Source organism: Stegodyphus dumicola, chromosome 1 (assembly GCF_044657685.1).
Source record: "Stegodyphus dumicola isolate Sdum_Otavi_A_Nest chromosome 1, ASM4465768v1".
Lineage (NCBI taxonomy): Eukaryota > Metazoa > Arthropoda > Arachnida > Araneae > Eresidae > Stegodyphus > Stegodyphus dumicola.
Genome location: NC_140768.1, coordinates 261309308 through 261335707, shown reverse-complemented (window position 1 = coordinate 261335707; position 26400 = coordinate 261309308). Strand labels below are relative to the sequence as shown.

The window sequence follows — 26400 nt, the reverse complement described above, 5'->3', positions numbered from 1 at the left end:
CAGATATGCAGGTAGACGTAATGGGGGAGTGTCTGAGTAATATAAAGCATGTTGTCGGTGTAAGATCAGTATTTCTGGCAAAGAGATTGCACGCCGTATAGCAGTTAAAATCACACCGAGTTGCTGCCTCAGCGAGAAATGGCGAATAATCAATCTGTTAGACGACATCTGGATGCTTTTACCCGAGGTCGAATCATTGGGTAGTTGGAGGAAGGCCGCAGTGTGACAAGTGTGGCTGCAGAGTTCGGATTTGCTCACAGCATCGTTTCACGACTTTGGAGACAATTTCAAACTACAGGAACAGGTTTTCGGGGGTTTAGTAGTAGTCGTCCACGAGGAACCACACCCGCAGATGACCGGTATATTGCCTTACAGGCCAGAAGAAACAGGCGGCAGACAGCGGGAGAAATTGCTAGACACACGACACAGGCGACTGGACGACCGATATCGCGTTTTACCGTGGCGAAAAGACTGCACGGTGGTGGTCAGTTTGCACGACGCCCTGTACGGTGTGTACCTCTAACGCCTGCCCATCGGAGAAGGCGTTCTTTGTGGAATCGGGAACACCGGAACTGGAGAGACAATGAATGGGGACGAGTACTCTTTACAGATGAGAGCAGATTCAGTCTGAGTAGCGATTCTCCTCGCATACTCATCTGGAGAGAGCGGGGAAGCCGCAATCATCCCTCGAACATCATTGAAAGGGACAGGTATGGAGGTGGCGGTGTTCTCAATTGGGAGGCATCATGCTTGGTAGTCGTACAGACCTTCACATCTTCGACGCAGGTTCAGTCAATGGGACCCGTTATTGTAACGAGATTCTTCTTCCATATGTGCGTCTTTTTAGAGGCGCTATGGGTCCGCAGTTCCTTTTCATGGACGACAATGCACCATGTCATCGCACAGTAGCTGCCGAACAGCTCCTAGAGAGTGAGGATATTGAACGTATGGATAGGCCGGCACGATCTCCGGATCTCAATCCCATCGAGCATGTATGGGATTTTCTAGGCAGACGCTTGGCAGCTCGTACCTTACCACCAGTAACGATTCCGGAGCTTTGATTGGCGCTGCAAGACGAATGGGTAGCAATGCCTCAACAACTCATTGACACCCTCATTCTCAGCATGGGCAGACGCTGTGAAACCTGCCTAGCAGTCAGGGGAGATCATATCCCCTATTAAAGACCGGATGTTTCTTACTGGACACCCATCACAGGGATGTTTCCGCCTTCAGTCGCATTGCGCTCCATGCTACTTTTTCAATAAAGCTTCTTTTTATCCCTCTGATTTCTCTTTTAGTAAGTGTTGCTTACATTACTCATGTCCTTATTGGGGATCTTACGGTATTAAATGTGTTGATTTGGAAAGCTTTTGTACAAAGTTATATTGAAAAAACCGTCTCGTCCTTAATTTTTGCACACCAGTGTAGCTTAGGGCCTTATCAAGTCTAAATCTGGTTCTGTGCAGGAGAACTATCGTAATGTGAATCATTAGATGCATACTGGTATTTTCTTTTCATTCGTTGCTGTACTAGTCGTTTAGAGTGTAGTTGCTAGACGTATTTGAAATTTCACAACCTTTTTTATGCATAGGAAAATATCAAAATTTTCTTAGAGGAAGGAAGACACATGAGTCTCGTATGTCTTTCTTCTGTAAAGACATTTTTCCGAATTTCAAAAAAAATATTTTCAATTTACGACGTTTATCAGGAATGTCTTTTAGAGTGTAGTTGCCAGACATATTTGAAATTTCATAACGTGTTTTTATGCATAGAGAAACATCAAAATTTTCTTAGAGGAAGGAAGACATACGAGTCTCGTATGTCGTGCTTCTGCAAAAAATATTTTTCTGAATTAAAAAAAAAAAAAAAAAAAAAAAAAAAAAAAAAATTTCTATTTAAGACGTTTATAAAGAATGTTGAATTCTCAAAACTTACATCCTTTTAAAGATTTATATAGACGTTTTAATATTATGATAGCTTAACGCATTTGAATTGGGGGGGATTAGTAAGCAATCTTTTCCCCGTAGAAACTGAGGCAGTTAACAACTGAACTGTAGTAATTTCACTGAGTATTGACACTGGTAATTTTTTGATTAAATTTCGTTGGTATTTGACTGTATTAAAACAACTTCCCTTTTTATATTCCCTTTTTATACAGCCTTTCGTTCACTAAATTTTTAGAAACTATAAATTACCGGACAATACGCTTTAATTGCAGGATTAATATGCATCATTAGCTTTCTTCTTCGATTACAAATTTGAAAATGTAATTTCAGAAAGTTGTTGATATATATACACTACCTCTTGAGAAAATAATTTTATTAAAATATTTATTGTAAAATTAATCATTCATTAATTTATAATAAATATTTTTAAAGAAAATTCCATAATTTCTTCCCTAATTAAGTAATCTGTTTAACTTTACAGAAGTATATGCCCATGTAATTTTCTTTGGAGCTTTTGTTGGAGCTGTTGCCATTGAAAGAATTTAAATTTTATCCAATAGTAGTTAAAATTATAGGAAAACCTCTTTAAGGCGATCACTCACGAATCCGATGATTTTAATGTCCTGTACAGGAGGTTATCTAAGGGGATGTTTATTTATGTTTAAAAAATGTTGGTCATTTTCAAGAATGGTCGCCATTAAAGTTTTCACCGTATTTTATCCATTTTATTGAAATGGAATATTTATTTCTTGGCTAAAAGGTAGCAGTAGTAGTATCGACGATGGTTGTTGTGAGTATTCGTTATAGCAATTGTTCTACTACAACGACCAGTGCAAAAAAATTGCCAGCTGTTGGAAACCTATTAAATTTATTTCTGTTACAGCAATCACTCGTTATAACGTTCTTTATTTTAGGATGTGAGAGAGCATTATGATGATCATCAACTGTATTTACCATAGAATGTGTGAGTAGAAAAAGCCATATATTAAATCAAGAATAATAAATTAAAACATAGTGTTATTTATGCATCATGTTACTATTTTGAGTAGCTAATGTAAATTAAATAAATGGAATTTCCTTGTTTGCAATTCTAATACAAAAACTTTTATTAAAAGTAATAATAAATAAAAAAGATAAATGATCAAGAACCGCGGAATTAAAAATTTATTTTCCTTTAATAAAATCCTTATATCTTTAGAAGGAGTTATTTCTTTTTAAACTAAATTTTGTTGTACATTTTCAATCATATTTAAAAGTATATGCTCAGTATTCTTTTAATGGAAACTGAAATTATTTCATCTAATCTTGGAGCAGAAATATGCTATTGTTTTGCATTTCCTAATCTGAATGACATTGAATCTTTACATTTCCTCCGTGACTCACTGAGTAAAGTGAATGAGAAATGTCAATAGTAATATATTATCGCAACAGATTGATAAGGAAGCGTTAAGGGGTAAATATGTTAAACAGATGATAGCTTTTCAAGCAATGAATAAAATGTATGCTTTTGAAAACGGCGTTGTCAGCAAAGTTCGTTCTGAAATTTCCTATAAATATCCGAGTAAATTTTGAATGAATCTGAGGACTCTTTGCTTGGAAAAATTTAATTATCATAAACTGTATTTGAATTTATTGTGAACACAGTCATTGTTTAACGTTACAAACATGTCTTTAGAGAAGGCTTTCCTAATTGCATAACTTTTGAGTTACGTTACATTACGTTACCATACCATTTATCATCCGCATAACTTGACAACGAAAATGAAACATTACACAAAACACAGGCGTGGTGACCACATTACATTTTTTTAGGATAAATATGAAATTTTAAATTTGCATGCCTCATTGTTTTTTCACCTCATTATCATTATCATGCCTTATAGTTATAGAAAATAGCTATAAATGAACTTATTTGTGCTAATTTTATACAAAGTCCTTATACAAAAAGTTGACGGCTTTTTTGCTTGTGTATAAATTCTTACGAACTGCGTAAGTCTAGTAAGACTTGTAACGATTGTAACGATTGAAATTCTGTTCTGACATTACTTGTCATATTATTATATTATTTCTCCGTTGATCCTGACATTTGTTTCAAATTTTTGTAAAGGAGTAATGTTCCAGATATAGAACTTTTTCTTACAATTTTGAAAATTTATTCCTTTATAAAAATTCCCTTTTCTGTTTTCTTATATCGCTTTCATGTGTGGGAATCGGACAAAAATTGTACTATCTTCTTTCCCTACGCATAATAAAGATAAATTTTTCAGTTTCTTTTAATTGATCCCCCTTGCACTGTGGTGAATATTAATTTTCACAATAAATATTAAAACTAATAGTTTCACAATAATCGTTTAAAAAAATTGCACAACCAAGTGCATATTCACGATTGTACAATCCAAACTAAATGAATATCCATCAGAGAACGTTCAATTGAACGAATAATTTAGTAGTCTTGGTTCAAAAACAGTCCTTAAGCAGTCTTCGTTTATTTATATGTACGAATACTTAAGCAGTCTTCGTTCAAATTATTTGTTTTTGTCAGTAACTATGCAAAGCTCTTCACTATTGTTAAGTAATTTTGTAGGCGATCAGGACAGAAGTTAGAATTATGGACTTCGCCTGAAATTGAGATCTCAAAAGAAAAAAAAAAAAAAAAAAAAAAAAAAGAAAAAAAAAAAAAATGTGTCAGACAACTTTATCAAATATTCTGGGTTACCGAGTGCCAAGAGATTAAATTTTACAGACGATGTTATTTCATAATATTTTGCGTTTAAAAATTATTCATCAATCGTACATACCTGTTGCATCTTGAGACCAAATCTGTGGTATTATTATTTCAGCAAAATTCAGTAGCAATTATATCATTCCTTGTGTCATCTTATTTTCTTATTTAATCATGAAAGCAGTTATCGTTTGTGATTTTCGAGCACTTTTATATAAATTTCGAAAGATTTTCATCAGATTTGCCTCAAGCAGTTTCTAAAATTTGGATCACTTTTTGAATAGTTTCATGCATTCTTTTGTTCATAAGTTATTTTCCCTTAAAATTGGCATAGCTGATATTTCTAGAACTTTAATTCACGATTTCTTAATATACAGCAGAAGCCACTATTAATCGAAAATATTGGGGGGGGAAGTAAGTTCAAATTTCAGTTGCCAGGCCTAGTATCCGAATTTTCATTTGTCATTTCAGATCAAATATTGTTGTTGTCCATGAATTTTACGCAAGAATGGTTGTCAGAGCCTCAAGGAGGTTGGACTTCTACTTCTCAAACTACACGAGAGGACTTGCCGTATATTTAGAGTGCCCCCCATGCCGCACAGACACTATACATTTACAAACATCTGTGCCCTGTCTGGGATTAGAACCCGGGCCCTTCGGTACCGGTAGAATTCCCTAATCACTATACCGTCTGGGCAGCAGATAAAGAAAAAAAACAGCTACTAAAGATTTCGCCATATGTTACGGTATACGGTATTGTACCATATACATTGGCAATATATTTTTAAAGCTTTTTCATGTTATTTTAGCAAGATTAATAGTATAAAAATTAATAAATTACACTTTTTCAGCGATTTTTTACGCATGTAATATGTAAATTTTATAGAGAAAATGCTTATTATTACATCGATATTTTAATTTGAATGATTTGTTCCCAAGTAAGAAATTAAATGATGAACAGCACCAAAAACTTAAATTTTCGTAATACATTTTATCACTTTGAAATTTCATGAAAGTATCTTTTAGAGCGAATATGTATGCATGCTTTCTTTATTATAACGTTCTGCAGTTTGCTCAGCAATTATGTCAGATATTTTTTTTTTTTTTTAAATTAAGCAAAAAAAGCACCCTTAGGTTGGGGTAGATTTTGAGATCTGAAATTGTTTGGGGAAGGGGCTAATTTTGCTTTTTTTTTTCCTCAACCTGAATTTGCCTTTTTTGACCAATTTTGAATTGTACATTCAGATAATTCCTTTCTAATTAGAATACCAGGTACATTTTTACTATTCATTACATAAAAGTGGTATTTTGATGGTATTTAAAACTACCTGTTTACGTTCCTCGTATTTAGAATGGCGCCGACATGGATGACGCAGTTTCGACTTTAAACATACTTAATAAATTCAGTCACTCTCGTCTATTTAAACCAAACTGAATACATTTACTAATAAAACATTCACACGTAAACATTTAGTAATAATTCAGCAGTACAGATAAGCATAAAATAATAATTACAACAGTTACAGGTCACCTACGCTTTTAGCAACCGAATTTTACGAACGACAAATCTCAAAAGCGTGTTGCCAACGCAGGGCAACGAAAAGGTAGAAATTAATTCGACAGGCGTGGAAGTGAACACTACCTATATGTATTATATGTGCACTGAGTAAAGATTGAAGGCAAAGCCGTTGTGAAATATAAGATTTAATGCATCTACCTCAAATATTGTGGAAGTTTGGTTTATAGACCTTGGATATTTGGGGTTATTTTATATGAATACATATTTTCCGAGTGGTATCGATAAATCAGATCAATAAAATGAATACTACTTTTAAGTTAAACGTCTGTATTAATTATAAATCTATTACTCGTTTGCAACATGATTAATCACTAAATTAGAGCTAACGCTTGCATTAAAGAAAGTTCAATCCGTAGCAATAAATGAGCAACAATATAGAAGAACCAAAGTTAAAACGCATCTGATTTTTTTTAAGAATCAAATAATAGATTGCTTGAAAAAAAATGTCTAACGGGATTTGTGATGAAATCTTTTTAGAAAATAATGAGGGTAAAAATGCGACGGAAAAGAAGCTAAAATGTATCATATATCAACTAAAATAAAATATATGTGGATTTAACAAAATAAAATGAGGAAAACAAACATTTTTTCCACATGAGGCCATTAAAAAAAGTGAAATAAACGCATAAATAATAAATAAATGTAAATCAAAGTTAGAATAAATTTCTCATTTTTTTAATATATTTCTTCATCAGTTGGAAAAATAAATTGAAAATGGAATATTAAAAAAAATATTTTTGAGATTATTTCATTTGTTTAACTTTTTATGTCTGTAAAATAAATATGCATGTTACGTAAATGATCGCATGTGGTTTTGTACTAAATAATGAAAATATCATGATAAAAAATGAGATAGCTTATTCCACTCGTATGAATGTAGTAAATATACTCAAAGGTGTAAACAGCTACTAAAGATAATGATAATGTTTGTTGCTGTTAATTAGCTTGGGTTTTTGAAGCGTTAGATTGACGTTTCAAACTAAGAATTTTCAAATATTTTCATTAACGCTGTAGACACGAACTTGTCTAAAAACTTTTTACGCATTATGCATCGAAATTTTCTGTTACTGTCAAAAGCTTAGAAACCTAAATTTTTGCTTCCTTGTACGAAATAAAGGTAGTATTATAATCGCGAAAAATTCGGATATCATATTTCAACAGAAATATCCATTTTCACCGTTCCCGAAACCATTTACAGAATTTTCTTGCGTGATGTCTGTAGGTACGAACAGGAAAAATATATATATATATATATATATATATATATATATTCTCTCTCTCTCTCTCTTTTTTTTTTTTTTTTTTTTTTTTTTTTTTTTTTTTTTTTTGTATGTTTAATATTTTAAACAAAGGCTTTATCTTCAAATGGCGATAAAACTACAAGTCAATGTATAGAAAACCATTTGGCAATGTTCTGGTACTGTAATCCAAAAAAAAGGAAAAGGGGGAAAAATGTGATTAAGTTCAAACTCTCTTTCAAATTTGATTCTCTACTTTATTAGCTGATGGAACGAAATATAATTTTCATCTAAAATTGTGTTGCTTATTATGTACAACGCTGCATAAAGCTGTGGAATTTTAAATGACAAATACTCCGATATATTTGAACGAAAAATGTAATTAAGAGAAATTTTAAAATTATTCAAGTCCTTTCTTTTCCCAACAGTAAATGGAAAGCCTGTCATGTGTTTCTCTTACGCATGCTATGCGTAAATGTGAGGCTTGATATGCCACATTCACGAAATTAGCATGTGTTTGTATGGCTTGAACATTATTTTTAAACTTTTGAACATTTTAATGGATTCTAATATGTAACGTTTCTAATCTCCGTTTATCTTCAGCACTGGATCTTATCATATAAGTTCACTATAAACGGCGAATCAAGTTCAGCGAGATCGTTAAAGAGCCTTTAAACAATCCTTTCTGGGCGACTGTTAAAATCTGAATCCTTTCAGATTTTTTTCTTCTAAGTTTTAGTTCGTTTTATTATCATTTGTAAATGTGCAATAAATTTTAGTTTACACTTCTTATAAGTAAAGCTTTATTTTATTTTAAAGCTCATGGACTATCTGCGCTAATTTAAGTTAAGAAATGTTTATTTATAATATCTGTTCTCATAAAGACAGATATTATTTAACTTATCTTACTGGGGCACGTAATCCGAAGTTTTACAAGCGGCTTAAGTATGTAGTTATTTCTTGGCTGAGAGATAAATATCAAAAGCCTAATTAAAATAAAACAAAACCCTTTTATCAAAATAGAATAACTGTAATCGAAGTTCTTGAGGTAAAAATAGTTTAAATAACTGAACAATTATACAATAATTATTTCCGAAATTCTTGTTTATAGTACCAACTTTTCAAGTAATATTCCATGACTCAACTGTAAAATATCACAGCTCTTTTGTAGTATCTTTAACTGTCTGTTATTTTTGCTAAAACTTTTAAAATTTGTTTATTTCTATCTGATAATGTTTGTTGTTGTTATTTAGCTTGGGTTTTTGAAGCGTTAGATTGACGTTCCAAACTAAGAATTTTCAAATATTTTCATTAACGCTGTAGACAAGAACTTGTCTCAAAACTTAAAAACATTTTTTCGCATTATGCATCGAAATTTTCTGTTACTCTCAAAAGCTTAGAAACCTTAATTTTTACTTCCTTGTACGAAATAAAGGAAGTATTATAATCGCGAAAAATTCGGATTCCATTTTTATCGTTCCCGAAACCATTTACAGAATTTTCTTGCGTGATGTCTGTACGTACGAATAGAATAAAAAACTTCTTCTTCTTCTTTTTACACAACAGATTGTAAAATGGATTCAAAAGGGATTTTTTTGTGACGCACGCGTACGTACGTACTTACGTATGTATGTATCTCTTATAACTCAAAAACGATTGGACGTAAAACTTTGAAATTTTGTACATGGGACTGCTATAACATTTAGTTGTGCACTTCTCTTTTTTACTCAATCGACAGATCCATATTTGTATATAGTATATACTCACCCCTTTACCGGGCTTTAAAACCTTTTCCCGGCCTTTATTTTCGCAATTGTTGGCCATAATCATTTACTCTCATTTACAGAAGTATTTTAAATGACGAAAATATTCATGTTTTGGCAATGTCAAACTTAATTTTTTTTTAATTTCGACAAATAACAAAATTAAATTTTTAAATAAAAATTAAATTTTGTTTAAAAATTAAATTTTTAAATAAAAATTATATTTTTTCATACCAAATATAAGTATTAAAACCGGTCTACCAGTTTCTATACTTATATTTGGTATGAAAAAATAAATCAGATATTAACTCCAGTATGGCAAAAGCTGAATGGGATATTTAATTTCAAAATTTACAATTTTTGATGTTTTCAACTTGCCTTGAGAGATCGGTTAATCAAGTTGGAATAATTCAAAGAAATAAGTTGAAATGAAGTGAAGCAAAAATGTGTACAATCTAAGAGGCCCTAAGTCATGCGGTGCCCATGCATTTTAACAGAAGATGCGGCTGCAGTCACTAAAAATAAGCAATTTCATTTAAACTCCAGAATTTTTATATATCGCGAATTTTAATGACTTCATGATGCATTACAGAAATGTTTTCATTTAACGTGCATATATGCCTTAAACATTTAAACATTTTCAATTAAAGAATTATGCTTTTTTTATTAAATTAGCCTTTCAGTAAAAATTAAAATTACACTGATAAATTATCACTACTCCATGATGCAATATTATTTCTGTTTCTACAATAACTGCAGAGTAATATATATTTTTCCCATCCACAAATTTTATCTTTTGTGCGTGTGAAAGCAACAGAAATAATATTTGAAATGTTGCATAATATATCTGCAAGTGATTACTTTGTTTAGTCGAGCAATGCAATTTTATGCTTCTTATCATTAACAGGTATTGGCTTTACTACAGTGTTGAGTGACAAGAACTTTAAAGTAATTCTACAAATGCCCCCAAATTACCCTTCTTGACCCGTATGAAAACAGATCTTCAATTTTGGCATATAATCTTTAAAGAACTTTAAAGAAAGAAAGAAAAATCAAGGGAATTTGAAATAAATAAACATTCAGTTCTTCGTATCTTAACGTACAGGTTAAAGGGCTGCCAAAATTTGTAAATATTTGTAATCTTATTTCTCTAAGCCCATTCAGCAAAAAGAAGTTATGCGTTTACACACAGCACAGGAAGTTAACTGTACGTAACACAGTAGTTTACACATACTTATCTTTATCAGTAAATCAAGTTCCCAAGTGTAAACTTTTCATAAATCAACGGATGTTATTTGCATTGCTGTAATGCGCAGCTTATTCAAGGAAACTAGAATTCAAAACATTCCATACATGCTTTTGCATAAAAAATAATCACAGTAGAAATAAATTAAATTATTTTCTCTTTCAGGGATTCAAATTGATATATCTGAGAAGTCAGTTTGGAGCTAATCATGATTATATAAAAACTTAATTTTGGTTATTTCTGTCACAACTGATATCAATTTTTGTCATGGAATTCGCGTTATTTCAGCAGAATATTCTCTTACACTGAAAGATAATTTTTGAATAGAATGAAAATATCATTAACAATGATTAAAGTGATTAATTAAAACTATCATACATTTCTTCGTATTTTCTTACTCGTACTCATCTAAATTTTCCTCAAGAGAATTATCAAATACATACCCTTCATCTATCTATATATATAAAAAAAGTTTGTGTGTTTGTCCTCTAATAACTCAGTCACTACTATAGCTATCGTCACCAAACTTTCTATAATTCTTTTCTGGGTCCTAGAAAAGGTCGACGTCCACTTTTTTCTAAAACAAAAAAAGGAGTTAAAATCAGAGATATTAATTAAAAACTCATTTTCGCCCTAATTTTTCCGAGTGGCAACAGTCTCGCAAGCTGGAGGTGAGAATTTGTTCCATTTCAAAAGTTGTTGGTACGCTTTCAAATCCTAGAGTTTGTTAATAAAAAATTGCTAAGTTTTACGATGAAATAAAAATAGCATTGCCAAACATTAAATACATTATTCCCATCTCTAAAAATTCGACGGAAACCATTTCGACTATTCCCAACTTCGTACGACTTTAATCAGCCAAAATACTGATTAAGAACTCTGAAAGCGATAATTTTCGCACTCATTTTTCTGACTGGCAATAGTCTCGCGCGTTGGAGATAAAAATGCTTTATTTCGAAAAGTGTTGCTACTATTCGCTTTCAAATCGTAGAATTTGTTAATCCAAAAATTTGTAAGTTTTACTCAATCTATACATAAAGAGGAATGTCTGTTCGCGTGTTTGTTTCTTTGTTCGCTTTATTGATTTCTAATCAATTATGATCATTTTTTTGCCACATTGAATCGACTAAAATTAAATATAGGTGAAATATTGGATGGAACTTGATCTTTTACGACCATTTTATTAGAAAAACTGCATTAAAAACTGCGTGCCATTGTTGCTGATATAATGAGATAGAATTAGTTTATTTTTCGATCGAAATTTTTTATGTGGGTTCCATATCGCATCAGACTAAAAAATGTATGATTATGAATCGTATTTTTTGCATCGTTATTACAGAAGGATTACAGCGGTATCGTCTTTGTTGTTAGATATATTATTCTCAATCTAACTACTTAATTGGCATCGGGTACTTTCGCTAGTTTATCATATATATATATATATTTTTTTTTTTTTTATATATATTTTATGTAAAAGGGGTAAATGTACTACCAAAAGAAAATCATAAAAATAAGACGCAATTTCCCAGCTGATAGCCAAGCACTAGAACCCGATATATGCAAAAAACATTGAGGTACACGATGGGGTACACGATCACTTTGAAGAGGAACTTCCCATTCTATTTAAGTATTTAAAACATGTCAAATTTTACGGATTTTTTAAATGTTAGGTTTTTTTTTTAATCTTAAAAATAGGGCAAAATTTCAATTTTTAAGTTTCTGTCTCTTTTTTACCCATTTTCGTTTTTCTCTTTTTTTCTAATTATCTCTTTTAGTGAGGCAGTTCTTGTGTGTTTTTCCATAATTATTTAATTAACTTTCCAGAAAAATTATGCGCCTTGTTTAAAATGTATAAGCTTACATTTCACATAGTGAAAAAAAAATTAAAACGTAGTAGCAAAATATTTTAAAGAGCGTTTTTGTTTCGATAACTTCTAATGAAAATATATTGAATTATTAGGTTATTTCGTTAAATACTATATATAACAGGCAACAGTGATAACTGTTACGTTGAAAAAGATTAGAAGGGGGTCGTACTTTACAAGTTCTGCACCAAGCCTCAAGTTTTGAGTTCGTACCTGTAAACCACAAAAAGAAATATCTATTTGAAAATCTATTGAAAAAATAAATACCGTGAGTGGATTCTATTAGAAAATTAATACGGAATCGTAACTATAAAAAAAAAAGGTTAAAATTGATGGTGTACGTGGCCACAATTATTTACTATTGTAAGCCATAAATATCTCAATAATTAATATAAGATCCTACTTGATCATTTTAAGTAAGCTTTATATTAGAAAATTATGAATTAAGTAAGCTTTGTATTATATGGAAATATGCTAAAAAAATCAATAAAAAAACAAAAAATCTGAAAGGTTTCAGATTTTAAATTACGTTCAAAGAAGCGTTTTCTAACAATTTGTGTGTTACCTTTATTTATTAAATATCATGTTCTTTGCACTTAAATCATAAAATTCAGTTCAATAGCAATATCGCAAAATAATTTTAAAATGAGCATATGTTTAGAATTCCCGATACACAGTTCCGCGCGCTGGAGATCAAGATTTTTTTTTTTTTCGTAGAGTGTTGCCATTGCTCCTTGAGTTTGTTAATCAAAAATTTTTTAAAGTTTTACAAAATAGGAAATCGATCATAAAACAAATTCCAAATTTCAAATTTGGTCTTCCGCATGCCCATATTCGTAGGAGGATTACGTCATTCAAAATTCGATGGCTCTATGTACCGTTGTTTTATCCCAATGCGAGAAATAGACATACATTTATACAGATTTTTCATTATCTAATTTCTTCAAATATAATGCAGGACTTCAACATTTGGTGACAACAGTTTGAAAAGTGATTCGCCGTTTATAGTGATTCCAAGCAAAATCACAAAACAAAAACTATAGTCCTTCAGGAACAAAGCCCCTTTGGACTAATTAAATTGTTACTTTTTTTTTTTTTTTTTTTTTACATGTATGTTCATATGCTTATGAAGTAGCATATTGATTTCTTATACTGTTGCTTTTTCGTGGTTTGTATATGGTCTGTTGTATTAAATAGTTCTATAGTAACACAAATGTGACTTATGTTGAAGTTTCAGTCGCTTCTTAGTATACAATCAGTACATACATAAAGAAAATAGCTGCGATGTCACTGAGGGTGTCTTTAGAAAGTCCTTCACGAAACAGAAATTCGTTATAATTTGCGCGGAAACATGCATGTTAAGTTAGGAACTCAACATGTTGGAGAGCAACAACACTCGAAAATAGCATACTGAATATTCTTCAGATCTCATTTACGAAGAAACTCGCACAAAATTCACATTATATGTATACTGTGATTCTAGAGTCAGTGAATTCTGTTTGCGTTCTGACTTATCTCACTTGCCTGACAGTGACATTAAAACAAGCCCACGAAATTCAACGTGGCAAGGAGAGCAAGATTGCGGCTGTCGTTGGCAAGAGTCTTGAACACCATACTGGTGACAGTATGACTTCGCTCAGTTCCGCCCTCAATTTTGAAGGACAGGTGATGGAAGATGAGGGCATCTGATGTCTAACAAAGGTAAGCAGGTATATGTCCAACGCCCTCCACTATCTTGAACCGGCAGTTTTGAAGGACAGCAACCCCAGGGGGGTACGAGAGTTAGAGTGCCCTCATGCCGCGCAGACACTATACATTTACAAACATCCATACCTTCTCCGAGATTCGAACCCTGGCCTAAAGATATAACAGTAGGCTCCTCTAACCGCTATATTGTCTGGGCGGCAGTGAAGTCCTTTCTAATCATCAATAAAAACAAAGCCCTTTTAATCTATGTATGAACTCAACAAGCAGCATTACAACGTTCTTCCAAAGGACTCAATTTTCAGAAATTTTTGTATAGGGGAGAATAAAATAAGAAATACTGATGCCGTTACAGTTGGTAAAGTCTATGATTTATTTTAAAAATTTATGCAACTGAGAGAATATCGGTTTCAAAATAGATACATGCAAAAGATAAGGAAGACACATGAAGTCTAATAAAAAAAATTTCATACATTTTGCAAAATGAAATGCATATTTTATCGCATTCACTTCCCTGTTGTGTAAAATCAGTTTATTACGTAATAACCCAACGTAGAATAAATGCGATAGGCTTAATATTCCATTCTTAATCTAAAAAGCAACAGAGAATAATTTAAGAACTCTAGGAAAGCTGCAGCGTCCTAATTTCTCCTTCTTACCATTCTTCACGCTAACAGTATTAGAAACAAATGTAGAATATTTTTCTATTTATTTCAGCCGAAATCTTTCGCTCAGTGTTCATCGGTTTTATTTTTGTTTCGTATGCATATTGAAATGTATATTATTCCTATAATTTAATAAAAACATTAAAAATAATAATTTTTAATGAAAGATTTAAAGGCTTTACTAATTGTGGCTGGAAGGTAAATGTATGGAATTCGCTTACCAGTTCTGTTCCTAGTTTTTATACATGACTTTAATTTTCAAAGTCTTTTAAAAAAGAGAAATTAAATAGGTATTTGCGGTCTTTAACAAAAATCTGTTCCAAAGATGAGCATTAAATTCATGCTACGAAGAGAAATTCCTCCTTTCGATATAGAGTAACTGTAGTATGCAATTTAAAGGACACATTTCCTTTTCTGTTATTCCTCAAACTATAAATTCAGAAGGACTTTTATATAAAGGAGAATATGCGAAAAATTTATTTATCGGTTTATTCATCTGATGCGTTTGTTTTTAGTGACTAAATCTCTCTCCCCTAAAATATTTTTTCCGGAATGCATTTTATTGAAGAATACACCACTTGCACCATTCCGAGTATTTTTTATTAGCCTTGTTCTGAATGAGAGGACGCTTTTCACTTCTCTGTTTCGCTGTCCCTTTGGCATGGTGATAGGGAAGCTGGCTGCCATAGCCTTGAGCCAAGGTTCGACTCTCAGAGCAGATATGGATGTTTGTAGTGTCTTTGCGGTATGAAGGCACTGCTTTCGAGAGTTTGATGGTAAAAGGAAGAGGGTGAAAGAACCTCAAATACGTTTCCGGGTTGTTCTTCCTCAGAAATGGAGGGAAAATTTTCCTTTCTCATGAGCATAATTAGGTCGTCTCTTGTGGTGCACTTTGGGCAGCATTCATGCTGATTATATGGTTTGCTGACCGGTGGGTTCGGCCAGTGCTCTTAATTGGCTTAATTGTTCCCGAGGAATGCGCTTAGTATCCGACCACTGGGGGGGGGGACTGTTCAGTTATTATACAACTACGCATATTTTTGCAAAAGTAATGCAGTGACCATCTGGTGGCGATAGCCTCCTTAAGATGTCTATTTCTGAAACTGACTAACATAAATGAGCATTAAGTACCGAACATCACCTCTTCAATATAACCACTTGTCCAGCAACCTAAAATCGCTTGGAACCGTAGTTGGTCGTCCTGAAAGAAGGTTTACAGCATAGGAAAGGTTACTTGAAATATGGGAAAGTTCAAGAGAACTATGTGCCTAAGGGATGTCAATTATTAAAGATTCGACGCTGGTTATTCTCTTGCGATTTTTTTCGAAGATGTTATAAACCCCTGCTCCCCCTTTAAATACAAATTAAAATTCGGTAAAACTGGATATTACGATCCAATTTGGCCCATTTAAAAAAAAATTGCCAAATCGGTTGTTTTCGCGCGTTTTAGAAAATCGCTAACTCATCATATTTCTATATTAGATGGTTGCGAATTTGAATTAATTTTGTAAACATGCAAAAAAACAGATCATGTAAACATGCATAAATATCTAAACAACGTATAAACATGCAAAAATAGCTAAAACAGGACTTCAAGTAAAACAACAAAAAAAGGGGAAAATGCAGAATCACCCACTGCTTGAGCGCGTTTTTAAGAATTGCACATACTCGGTGTCCATGTACACATCGACTTCATTATTTTCACTTAAAAAAAATCCCAGAATTGCACAAAAATTGCAATGCGCACTCCCTTGACTTTATCCATGTACACATCGACCTATTTTCACTTAAAAAGGTCAAAGAAAATTGACAAAAATCCAATTGTTCTTACTCTCTTGTAAAAAGCGCCAAACAAATAAGCGGGCGATTCTGCACTTTAACCACAGTATTTGAAAGTTAATAATTATATATTTTATAGGATCAACAATATTAAAAGTTTTCATAATATCATATACCATTTTTAAGACAGTAGCAAAATGGAGTAAAGCGTTTTATCACGAAATTTAAGAAATTGTAATAAGCAGTAAATAAGCAATAAATGATCGGAAAGCATTGCTTCATATTTAAGATAAGAGGTTACCAGGTTTGGCGCAATTTCGCTTCACTTGTCGACTGGACCGTAATCTCCAGTTTAGCCTTAAATTCATGTAGGTAATGTGGACGGAAGATACTTCGAGCGTATAACTGTACCAAAAATGCAAGATTGCCATCTTATGAGTGTACTGCGCAGATTCATTATAGTATTTCCCCTGATGTACACTGATTACAGTGTTGAATACAGTATGTAATTTTGAAGTGTTAAAGCACGCTAACCAGCTCTCCAAATTAACATAGCTAAATAGATTTTGTTGCCACAATTATCTTTTTACTAGTTTTGCCTATGATGCGTAATGTGATGGAGCACATGTCGTCAGAAACTTCACAGACCATTCGAACAAATCATTTGCTTATAATCCAAAGGAGTACCGTTTGAAAATGACTGTTATTTCTGAAATGATAATAAACATTGCTATTGAAAATTAGCCACAGAAAGCCTAAATATTTTAGAACTGTCGATGCTCATCTGTCATGCATCATCTTATACACATTTAAATGCATACTTATCAACCAAAAATAATTGAATAATGGACCTTACAACAAGAAACAATATCTTGATAATGAATGCAATTGAACTCTCGATATTCTAGCCGCATACGATGCATTCTTTTAAGAACATCCAATAAAATCTAACAGTAACAATATGTCCGTCGGACTTGTGTTGTAGTTGGGACTAATCTCACTTGTCTGATAAGCCCACGAATTCATCGTGGCAAGGAGGCAAGATTACGCCTGTCGTTCGTAAGAGGTGACAATACGAGTTAATTATTTATACGCAACTTTTTTACCTGGAAATTTATGGTTTTAGGGCATAAGAGAATAAATGTTTCGTTTTAAGGCATACTAAAACATCAGTATATTTTCACTTGCAACGGTATTTTTCAGAAAATTGGAATTTCTTTCAACGATAGCAATCCTATTTTCGAAAATGTTATGAAACACATTCTTACTTAATTTATTATAAACTCTAAAAGAGCTACCCAGAGATAAGACATTTCAGCAGGTACTCATTAAGAAAATCTCTTTCTTTCTAAGTTATTAACTAGTTTATAAAAAACGAAACGCCAACTTCTCATATAATCTCTGCCTTTTTCAGATTCCTTCTTAGTGTAATTCCTATGTGTACAATATAAATATGTTTTCTCTTGCAGAAATAAATTACTTAAATAAATATATCCGTAACGTTAATTAAAACTGCTTATGCAGCTTCGTAAATTCAAAGACAATTCTGTCTAAAACTGCCATCATGTGTGCAACCAGCATTCTTTACCTAAGCTGGCCGCTTCTCTACTAGACAGCTAGATTCAGTTGGTTCTTACTACCATACCTACAGTTATTTTCTTGAGCTAGCTTAAGGGGAAAAAGGAGGAGAAAAGAAAAAGAAAATATTTAGAATTCGGAACTGTTCAAATCTAATCTAAAATTAGTTATAATAATCTTAAAATATGAATATGACAACGCTATTTTTAATAAGCCATCTCTGTAATGATATAGAATTTTTGTTAATTTTTTCCCCTCTAGTACGTAGATTATTTTTGCTTTGCACAGTTTTCTACATTGTCTGTTCCTAATATAAATTATATGACTTTAATGATAAAACTTTATTTATTTTTCAGGTTTCCTTACTACCATGATAATAAACAAGGCTGGCAAAATTCTATTCGTCACAATCTCAGCTTAAACGATTGTTTTGTCAAAGTGCCAAGAGAAAAGGGAAAACCTGGAAAAGGAAGCTACTGGACTTTAAAAAATAATGGAGAGGAAATGTTCGAAAACGGAAATTTTCGACGCAGAAAACGCCGAACGAAAACGGCCATTCCGAAATCAACCGAACCTTCCCCAAATTCCTTGATGGAATCTTTCTCCAACAAAGCAAGTAATGTGAATTCTCCGGCAAAAAGTGAAAAAAGAACCGCATCTAAAACCTCCAAAAACAATTTAAGTACCCATAGGCCTGGTGTTATAGTTAATCAATCCGTTATGAAGGAGAAAAAACAGCCCAAATCTGGCAGTGGTGATGTGACTTCAGACAACAAGACTGATGCATTACGGACTAAGTCAAATTCTCCGCTGACTCCAAAAGCTGCAAACTTTACGATAGAACGTTTGATCGGAACCTCTTCTTCACCTAATGAAGCAAAGAAGGATAGTGTCTCTGATGCACAGGAAGACTTGACTCCTTCTGAAGAGTCTCGATCCTCGTTTACTTACGACCAAACATCTAGTCTCATATCCCCACTCATGTGCCAACAGCTTATGGTTCTAAATAAGGACAAATATCTTACCACTCATCATCCATCGTCTGTCATGTCTCAGTCATCTATGTTGTATTCGCATGTGAACTTGTTCAACTCCAAACTTATTCCTTCTTATCCAGGCACTCTTGGACTAGCCTGGCCTCAAATTCCAGTTTTGACTGGACTGACAGATGTCCTTAATCACGCACAAGGAGGACCAATTATACCCCCATGGTTTAATTTTCCACCTGCAACTAAAGCTTTGTGGACAGGATCTCCCATGGAAAGAGTGTCTCCTTCAGACGGGGACAGATGGCGTGAATGATCTTGTTGTCATTTGTTGACTCTTACTTTTCAGTGAGAGAAATCATTCATTATCCCTGTAAAGCATTACAATCAGAACTCAGTAACTGTTTTCAAGGCAGAAGAGCGAATAGATCAAATCATGTGTATAATCATGTCTGTGTTTCTGTGTATTTCTTCTCGTAAACCATGCCTTTATTCTGATGTTTAACTGAAGGAAAATTATACATGGAACATCTGACTTTACAAGAAGCATGCATTAGATCTTATGTACATATGCGATATTGTTTTAATTAGTCTAAAGTTGCAATATGTGGAGTGAAATTTTATTACTTTCCTTAATGTTTATTGAAAATAAATAAGTCTCACAGTTTATATGAAACTTTACGTTTAATGGATGTCTTTATTTTTTTCCTGTGCGTTTTATATTGAGATTTAATTTCTTTAAACAATTAAATTTTATTTTTATTTATATTTATTTTTAATATGTTAGGAGTAAAGTTTTGAAATTTATTTAGAGCTTCCCATCTTTTAATCTCTTATTTAATATATTAAAATTACATTAAAATAAAATTTCATGAGTATTTTTACTGCAAACAGCTTACTTAAATTTTGAAGTTTTGTTGATAAGAATTTTTATTCTTCTTAAATAACTAATATAATTCTTTCTTATAATAAAAGTAAACTTTTATTATCATTTACGTATTCTCGTATATTCTACATTTTGTTCTCATTTACTTTCATCTCAAAGATATTTGTGTGTGTTTTATAAATAGAAAATATACATATTTTAAAAACCATTCTAAGTAAACGCGCTCTTTTACATCTTAAAAGAAGGAAAAGAATCAGAATTCAGCCATCTGGTTTCATATTGTTGCGTTTTTCTTTTCTGACACTAGTTGTTACGTTATTTTCTTCCTTCACGTTCGTACGGGGTTCGTAGATTTGGAGAGAATAATAACGACACTTGATGAAGTATCGAAACACACTTTATTTACCAATATTAATCAGATAGCTCCAAAATCACTTTTACAGTCGTCGAACTGTCATAAACACGCTGACACGTTCAGCGACACAGCCTTCACACTGTCGGGCAATAACGGTGGAAACAGCTTCACTGCAAAGCACCCGAGTACAGCCCCCAATTCTGCTTGGTCGTTCTCGGAACTCCACGTACTCTCGAGACTCTCCACGCGATGCACTCGACGATACACAAGAGCTCGACTTAGCACAGTCTAAAACAAAACTCTACGATGCACTAATTCGCGATGCACTAAAAGACTCTCTCGATGCACTCGACGAGCAAGTCGGCGCTAGACTTCGAGACACTCGCTCAATGACTGACTATCAGCTCGCTAGACGAGGCATACACACTAACTGACTGCGGGCCAGCAGGGTTTATACAGCTTTCGGCTTGTGTTCGAGAACATTCTGGACTAAAGCGGTAAGAATTCGTTCCAGAAGGTTCTCCATCCACCCATGGCATATCGCCAATTTTGTCGCCAAATAGGCGATTTCTCACCAAATGTGGCAACCCTAAAGCTGCTTCCTATCAAGAATCCAGAGGCTATTCGCGCATTTTTTGAACGATTTTCATTATATTTACAGAAACATTTTACCTAAAATTTTTGTGTTTTGAATTTTCACTTTGATAACTCTTAATCTTCACCATCTTCCTATACCGTAATTTCCAAGACAATAAAGCCTTTTATAATACCGAAAGAGGTTGTTCATCCCATTCCTCTTGAACAGTTTTCGAGAGTCCGAGGAGAATTGTAGGTCGACGTTTGGACAATTCGTTTTATAAAAGTCCAAAAGCAAAAAAATCTGTGGATGGTACGTCAGGAGATTTAGAAGGGATATGAGTGAAGGGTATGTCCTCGATACCCGTTTATTGTTGCGTTTGTTTCAGGAACTTAACATTGGATTTTGACGTGCGGCTGCTTGCTTTGTCTTGATGCAGTTCTACTGATTAATGGCACTGTGTGTAAAACGAAGGTATTTATTTCCATTTGAGAACTGGGTATAAGATATGTTCCTGATAATATATGGAGTTGGTCTTAACATGTTCTGCACTGTCTTTAATTTTTATTTGCCGTTATATCAACCAGCAACAATCCTAAATCCCTCAAAACTTTCTTTAAATTATTTGAACACGTTCTAAGGTTGTTTTCTTCCCTTCTATGATAATAAATGGATCTCCTATTATTGTGGTTACTTAAGTATATCCAAGCTTCATCTACTGTGACAGCAGTTTACCATTTTTGTTCGAATAATAGTTTCTCATAGAGAATTCTGCAGCGCGCTCTGCTTTTGGCGATATGTCGTGAAAAAACAGGATGCACATTGAGTTTTTTTTCATCTTTTTAAGAATCAAATCAGCATTAATCATTTTTTTTACAATCGATACTGAGCATTTTAATGATTATGCAACTGTTTTTTGAATTTGGGGATTTTATTTTAACACTAAAGTTCTTACCTTTTTATCATTCGAAAAATTCTGTTTTTTCCTTGGATATGTATTTTGAACAATTTTTCACCTTAAAACCAAACTTTGACTTTTTTACTTTTCTTATTCATAATATTATCTATCGTTGCTTTATATACCGGAAAATCATGTCTTTCACAGCATTTTTTAATAACTACGAATCATTTTCTTTGGAAAGAGCACAAACGTAGCCTTCCGCCCACTGCTTCTTTAAAAGCGCCATTTTTGCATCAAAATAAAATTGTCAAGCATCAGATGATAATTTAGACTTTCAAAACTATAGTTGTAGTTAAAAAAATTTTACAATCAGGGGATTTTATTCAAGCCGTCTAAAAAGTGTGCGAACAGCGTTTTAGTCATTACACAGTGTAAATCAAATTCATAGTAGATATATATTTATTTTACGAAATTATCATAAGTAGATTGATATAAAAATGTTCACTAAAAAACTTGCAGTTTTACATATTTACCAACGTTATTTTGTGTTTAGTTTTGGAATAGCTCTTTGAGTTTTCCATTTTGTCTCTTTATGCGACGGATAAGGAAAAAAATTTGCTTTACTACTACACACTTCATTAATAAAACACGCCGTCTGTTACAAATTAGCTTCTCTTTTCCAAGTCAAAAAAGCTTTTAAGAAGATCCTTAAAGGATAAAATTCACAAGATAAACTTTCCAAATTAGTCAATTAAGAATTCTTATCAACTAGAAAGCTGGCACATACTGAGTAACCGAGTAATAAGTCTGCACAGGTCAATTGCTGTTATCACTATATCCACTCGATAGGTTCTTCATAATAAATAATCTACTTATTTTTTGAGTGGATGATTTCGATAAAAAAAAGGCGACCAGACAGGAGAGACCGAACTAAAATCTAAACGGATAATTTCACTTAAAATTCCTCTTCTTACACAGCTAAATACAATGTACCTTCTCGTGGTGATCTTCCTAAGACAATCATTCCTGAAATAAATCGGCATTTTTGGAAGAACAAAAAAGTTCGTTAATGAAACATTATCTTTAAAAGACTACTATCTCTACAAAAGATCAGTCATTTATTCTCTGTATTCTGGTTGAGAAATGAGGTATGTGACTATCTCTTTTGAGGAAAACATTTGAATTACGTAATAAAATGCTAGGAATGCAAAAAAATAGGCACGTTTCGTGGCAATGTTTGATTATTATTGCATATTTAACTTTAAGTGTTAAGAAAATCTTTTGTCTTTGCCTTTCTCAACCAAAAAGCTTTTTTCCCCCGTTTTGTATGAAAACTGTCTGGAACATCAATTACAGCTAAAAGAACACATTGAAACTTTTCTGTATTAAAAAAATTGCATTGATAAAGGATTGACAATTTTTTCTGTTTGTGCAACATTAATATCGCAAGCTTATATTTGTGTTATCACATTGCATTGAAGTTTTTCTTTCACGTCTTAGTCACAAAAATTTAGATTTATCTTTATTTAAGCTCTGGCAAAACGTAAAAAAAAAAAAAAAAAAAAAGAGGTTACATGCGCGTGATATGAACGAAATATATCGAACATTTTAAGCCTTCCTAAAGTAAGAATAAATACAAAGTTATTAGTTCTGATTCACAGTGAATGGTAACCTCCCTAAGATCATCATCAGTATTGAACATCACTTCTCTAAGATGACCACCTCCATAGAAGACCAAAATGATTCAATAGAAAAATTCACTGCAATTATATTTGACTAGATTGTCATATGCAGTATGCAATAGGAAAGATGGTCGCAACTTTAAAGGATTCTAGAAAATGGCAAAAGTACAATTACCTTAATACAGTGCATTGTGGAATCCCAAATGTGAATGGAAAATACAATAAGTATGAAGACCATAACGGTGGTGTGGTGGTGGTGTATTTAATTATGGCAAAGCACACTAGGGCTATCTGCCTAAGGGGAGGGATGCCTTCGTGGAAGACTTTCTACGGGAAACTGACTCGTACACATGGGGAAAACCACGAAAACGCCCATGCAGCCAGCCCGTTCGCGGGATTCGAACCTCGGACCGAACTACCAGTGTTCAGCGACTTTACCGCTCGGCCGCTGGTGGGCCAGAACATAACAGAAAATATCATTTTAATCAAATAGTTTTACAAGAAATAATTTTTTATATCTACAAGAATTATTCAAATGACCGACCACCAACTGCAGAATATGCAACACAACTATGACGGAATGACTGGCATATACTTTGTTACGTAGTTCTGTGATACGAATTCTGGCGACAATGTCTTCAAGAGACTCAGTCTGTGTCTCGTAGGCCACCCTTTTCAGATATCAAGCATTTTTTTACCCAAATGGCGGTCACTTTCCTATAACGGCATTGACCACTGCTAAGGCCAGAAGTGGTGCCCATTTTATTGTGGAGGCAACTAACAGGCGGCCACCGCTATCATCCTATGAAAGGACAGACAGTTTTACGTTCTTGCTTTCTCTGGGATTCGAACCCGTGCCCGTTGGTATCGCAGTCAGGCTCCCCTAACTACTATACCGTCTGGGCGGCTAGATATTCAAGAAATCGAAGCAGAAGACTTGGGAATCTCGGGATTCAAAGGATGATTCTATCACGCCTAAGCCATTGTACGAAAACTGAGCATTCAAGTAGTTTCGCGTTTCCATTTTGTTATAGGCTGCCTTTTTGTCATGCTGAAAGCATGTACGCACGGATATTTGCTAGAAAGCCCTTCCGTAAATTAGACAGGATTTTCTAGGAAAATACGGTTATTATTTCCGCTAAGGTATTCTGGTTGGATATACATCCCAATTAGGAGATTGCAGATGAACCTCGTCCACACATTCTTATAAATATCAAACATATTTACTGTAAATATCCGTGATTAAAATGATTTCTCACTTTCTATGTTCTTTGTACTTGCTGTGTTCCCACGTTAACATTTCACATTTCACGATGCATTATATAATGGAACGTTTTATCATCCCTTAAAGTGATGACCATCCTTCCCGTTACGTCCTATATTTATGCATCGCATTATTCGTAAGATGCAGGGACAGCGATTATTTTAAATATTTTGTAGGGTTACACTTGATCTGGTAATGCTGTTTAGTCCATAGCCTTAACAGACGTAAAGCGGATTAGTCCATAGCCTTAACAGACGTAAAGCGGATTATCACAATGTCTGAAAAAAGGACAAAGTCCTGACAAGGTTGAAAATAAACTTTTTATTTAAACAGAATTTAGAACACAAAGGTACTCTATTGTGTTATAATTCCCACAAATCGTGCTGAGCAGAATAAAATGTAGCAGTCCAAATTAAATCAAACGTTGAACGGTAGTCACGGACTACGCAATTAAATACTACTAGAAGCTGGTTCACTGGAGGGTCAGAATTAAAATGTGGGCAGCGAGAGAACGCAAAAACGAATAATTACAACTATCAGAGCAGGCAGGAAATTAACAGTGTAACACACACGCGATGCCAGAAACACTGTCTTAAACTAAACTAAAAAAAAAAAAAAAAAAAAAAAAAAAAAAAAAAAAACTCAGTTTAAATACTGGCTACTCATTTGCATTCTGGTGAAGAATACGGAAAGGAGAAGTTATAGTAAAGGCTGATATTATAAATAATTGGTTAATTAGCATAAAATGCCTTGCAGTTCAATAAGATATACAGAATAAGGCAGTTTGAAATCAAGTGAATTATTTTGAAGTAATTTACTCGTTAGGGAACTGTAACCTGGTTTGGAAGTATGACTTGGACCTGGATTAGATGTACGAGATAAAATGTTTATCAGTATTTTCTTAAAATAGGAATATTTTTAAATGTGGTCAAGTATAGAAAAATGTTTGAATATAAACTTCGCATAAGAAAGTAATGTTCTGAGATCATAAGCAAAAATTTTTAGAAACAAAAACTATTTTACGCAGGCATGAAATGGTTCGTTGGTTAACTGATAATTACAAAGCCGTTCAGATTTACGTGTTTAAAGAGACATGCCTGCATGTAGAAATTTCTAACATTAACTGATCTATATTTACGTCACACATGAGAAATATCACGAAAATATCCCTGTAGCCATACTGTTCTGTCTTCACAGAGTTCAAAACTGGAGCAAATACATGTCTTCGACTGTTTTAACCACTTAGTTTACTAGAGCTAAAATAATCCTTATCTGTGTAAATTAGCGATAGAATAATTCATCAATGAGTTTAGGACAATTTGAAGCAAAATATTAGAGATATCTCAGCCAGAACTAACTGCACGGTCGTACTTTCTAATAGGCAAAATATGAAATCTAATTCCCTTATATCTACCTGACGTTGCGGACACATTAGCAAACATAAATTTGTATAGACTAAAAACAAAGATTCCATGTTATCGAAAGGTAATAGGGATTTGCCTTTTGTTGCTAAAATAAAATATTGGAGCCATTAAATATTCTATATATAGCTTTAAATTTCGAAATAAAGCATCAAAATAATTTGAGTAGAATTTTTTCTAGTTTATGAACAAAAAATACGGTAAAATTTTGGCCGGAGATCGTTACTGCGGGAAATTATACTT

General features: G+C 33.1%; 1 protein-coding gene across 1 annotated transcript in view; it reads left to right on the top strand.

Annotated features, from left to right (window-relative positions):
• LOC118190362 (uncharacterized) overlaps positions 1–19747 on the top strand; it is a 41433-nt gene extending 21686 nt beyond the window's left edge. Inside the window, exon 2 of the mRNA XM_035361067.2 lies at positions 18442–19747. Coding sequence (XP_035216958.1) covers positions 18442–19387 — 946 coding nt within the window. The 3' untranslated portion in view covers positions 19388–19747. The remainder of the gene's footprint in view (positions 1–18441) is intronic.
• Positions 19748–26400: the final 6653 nt, after the last annotated feature.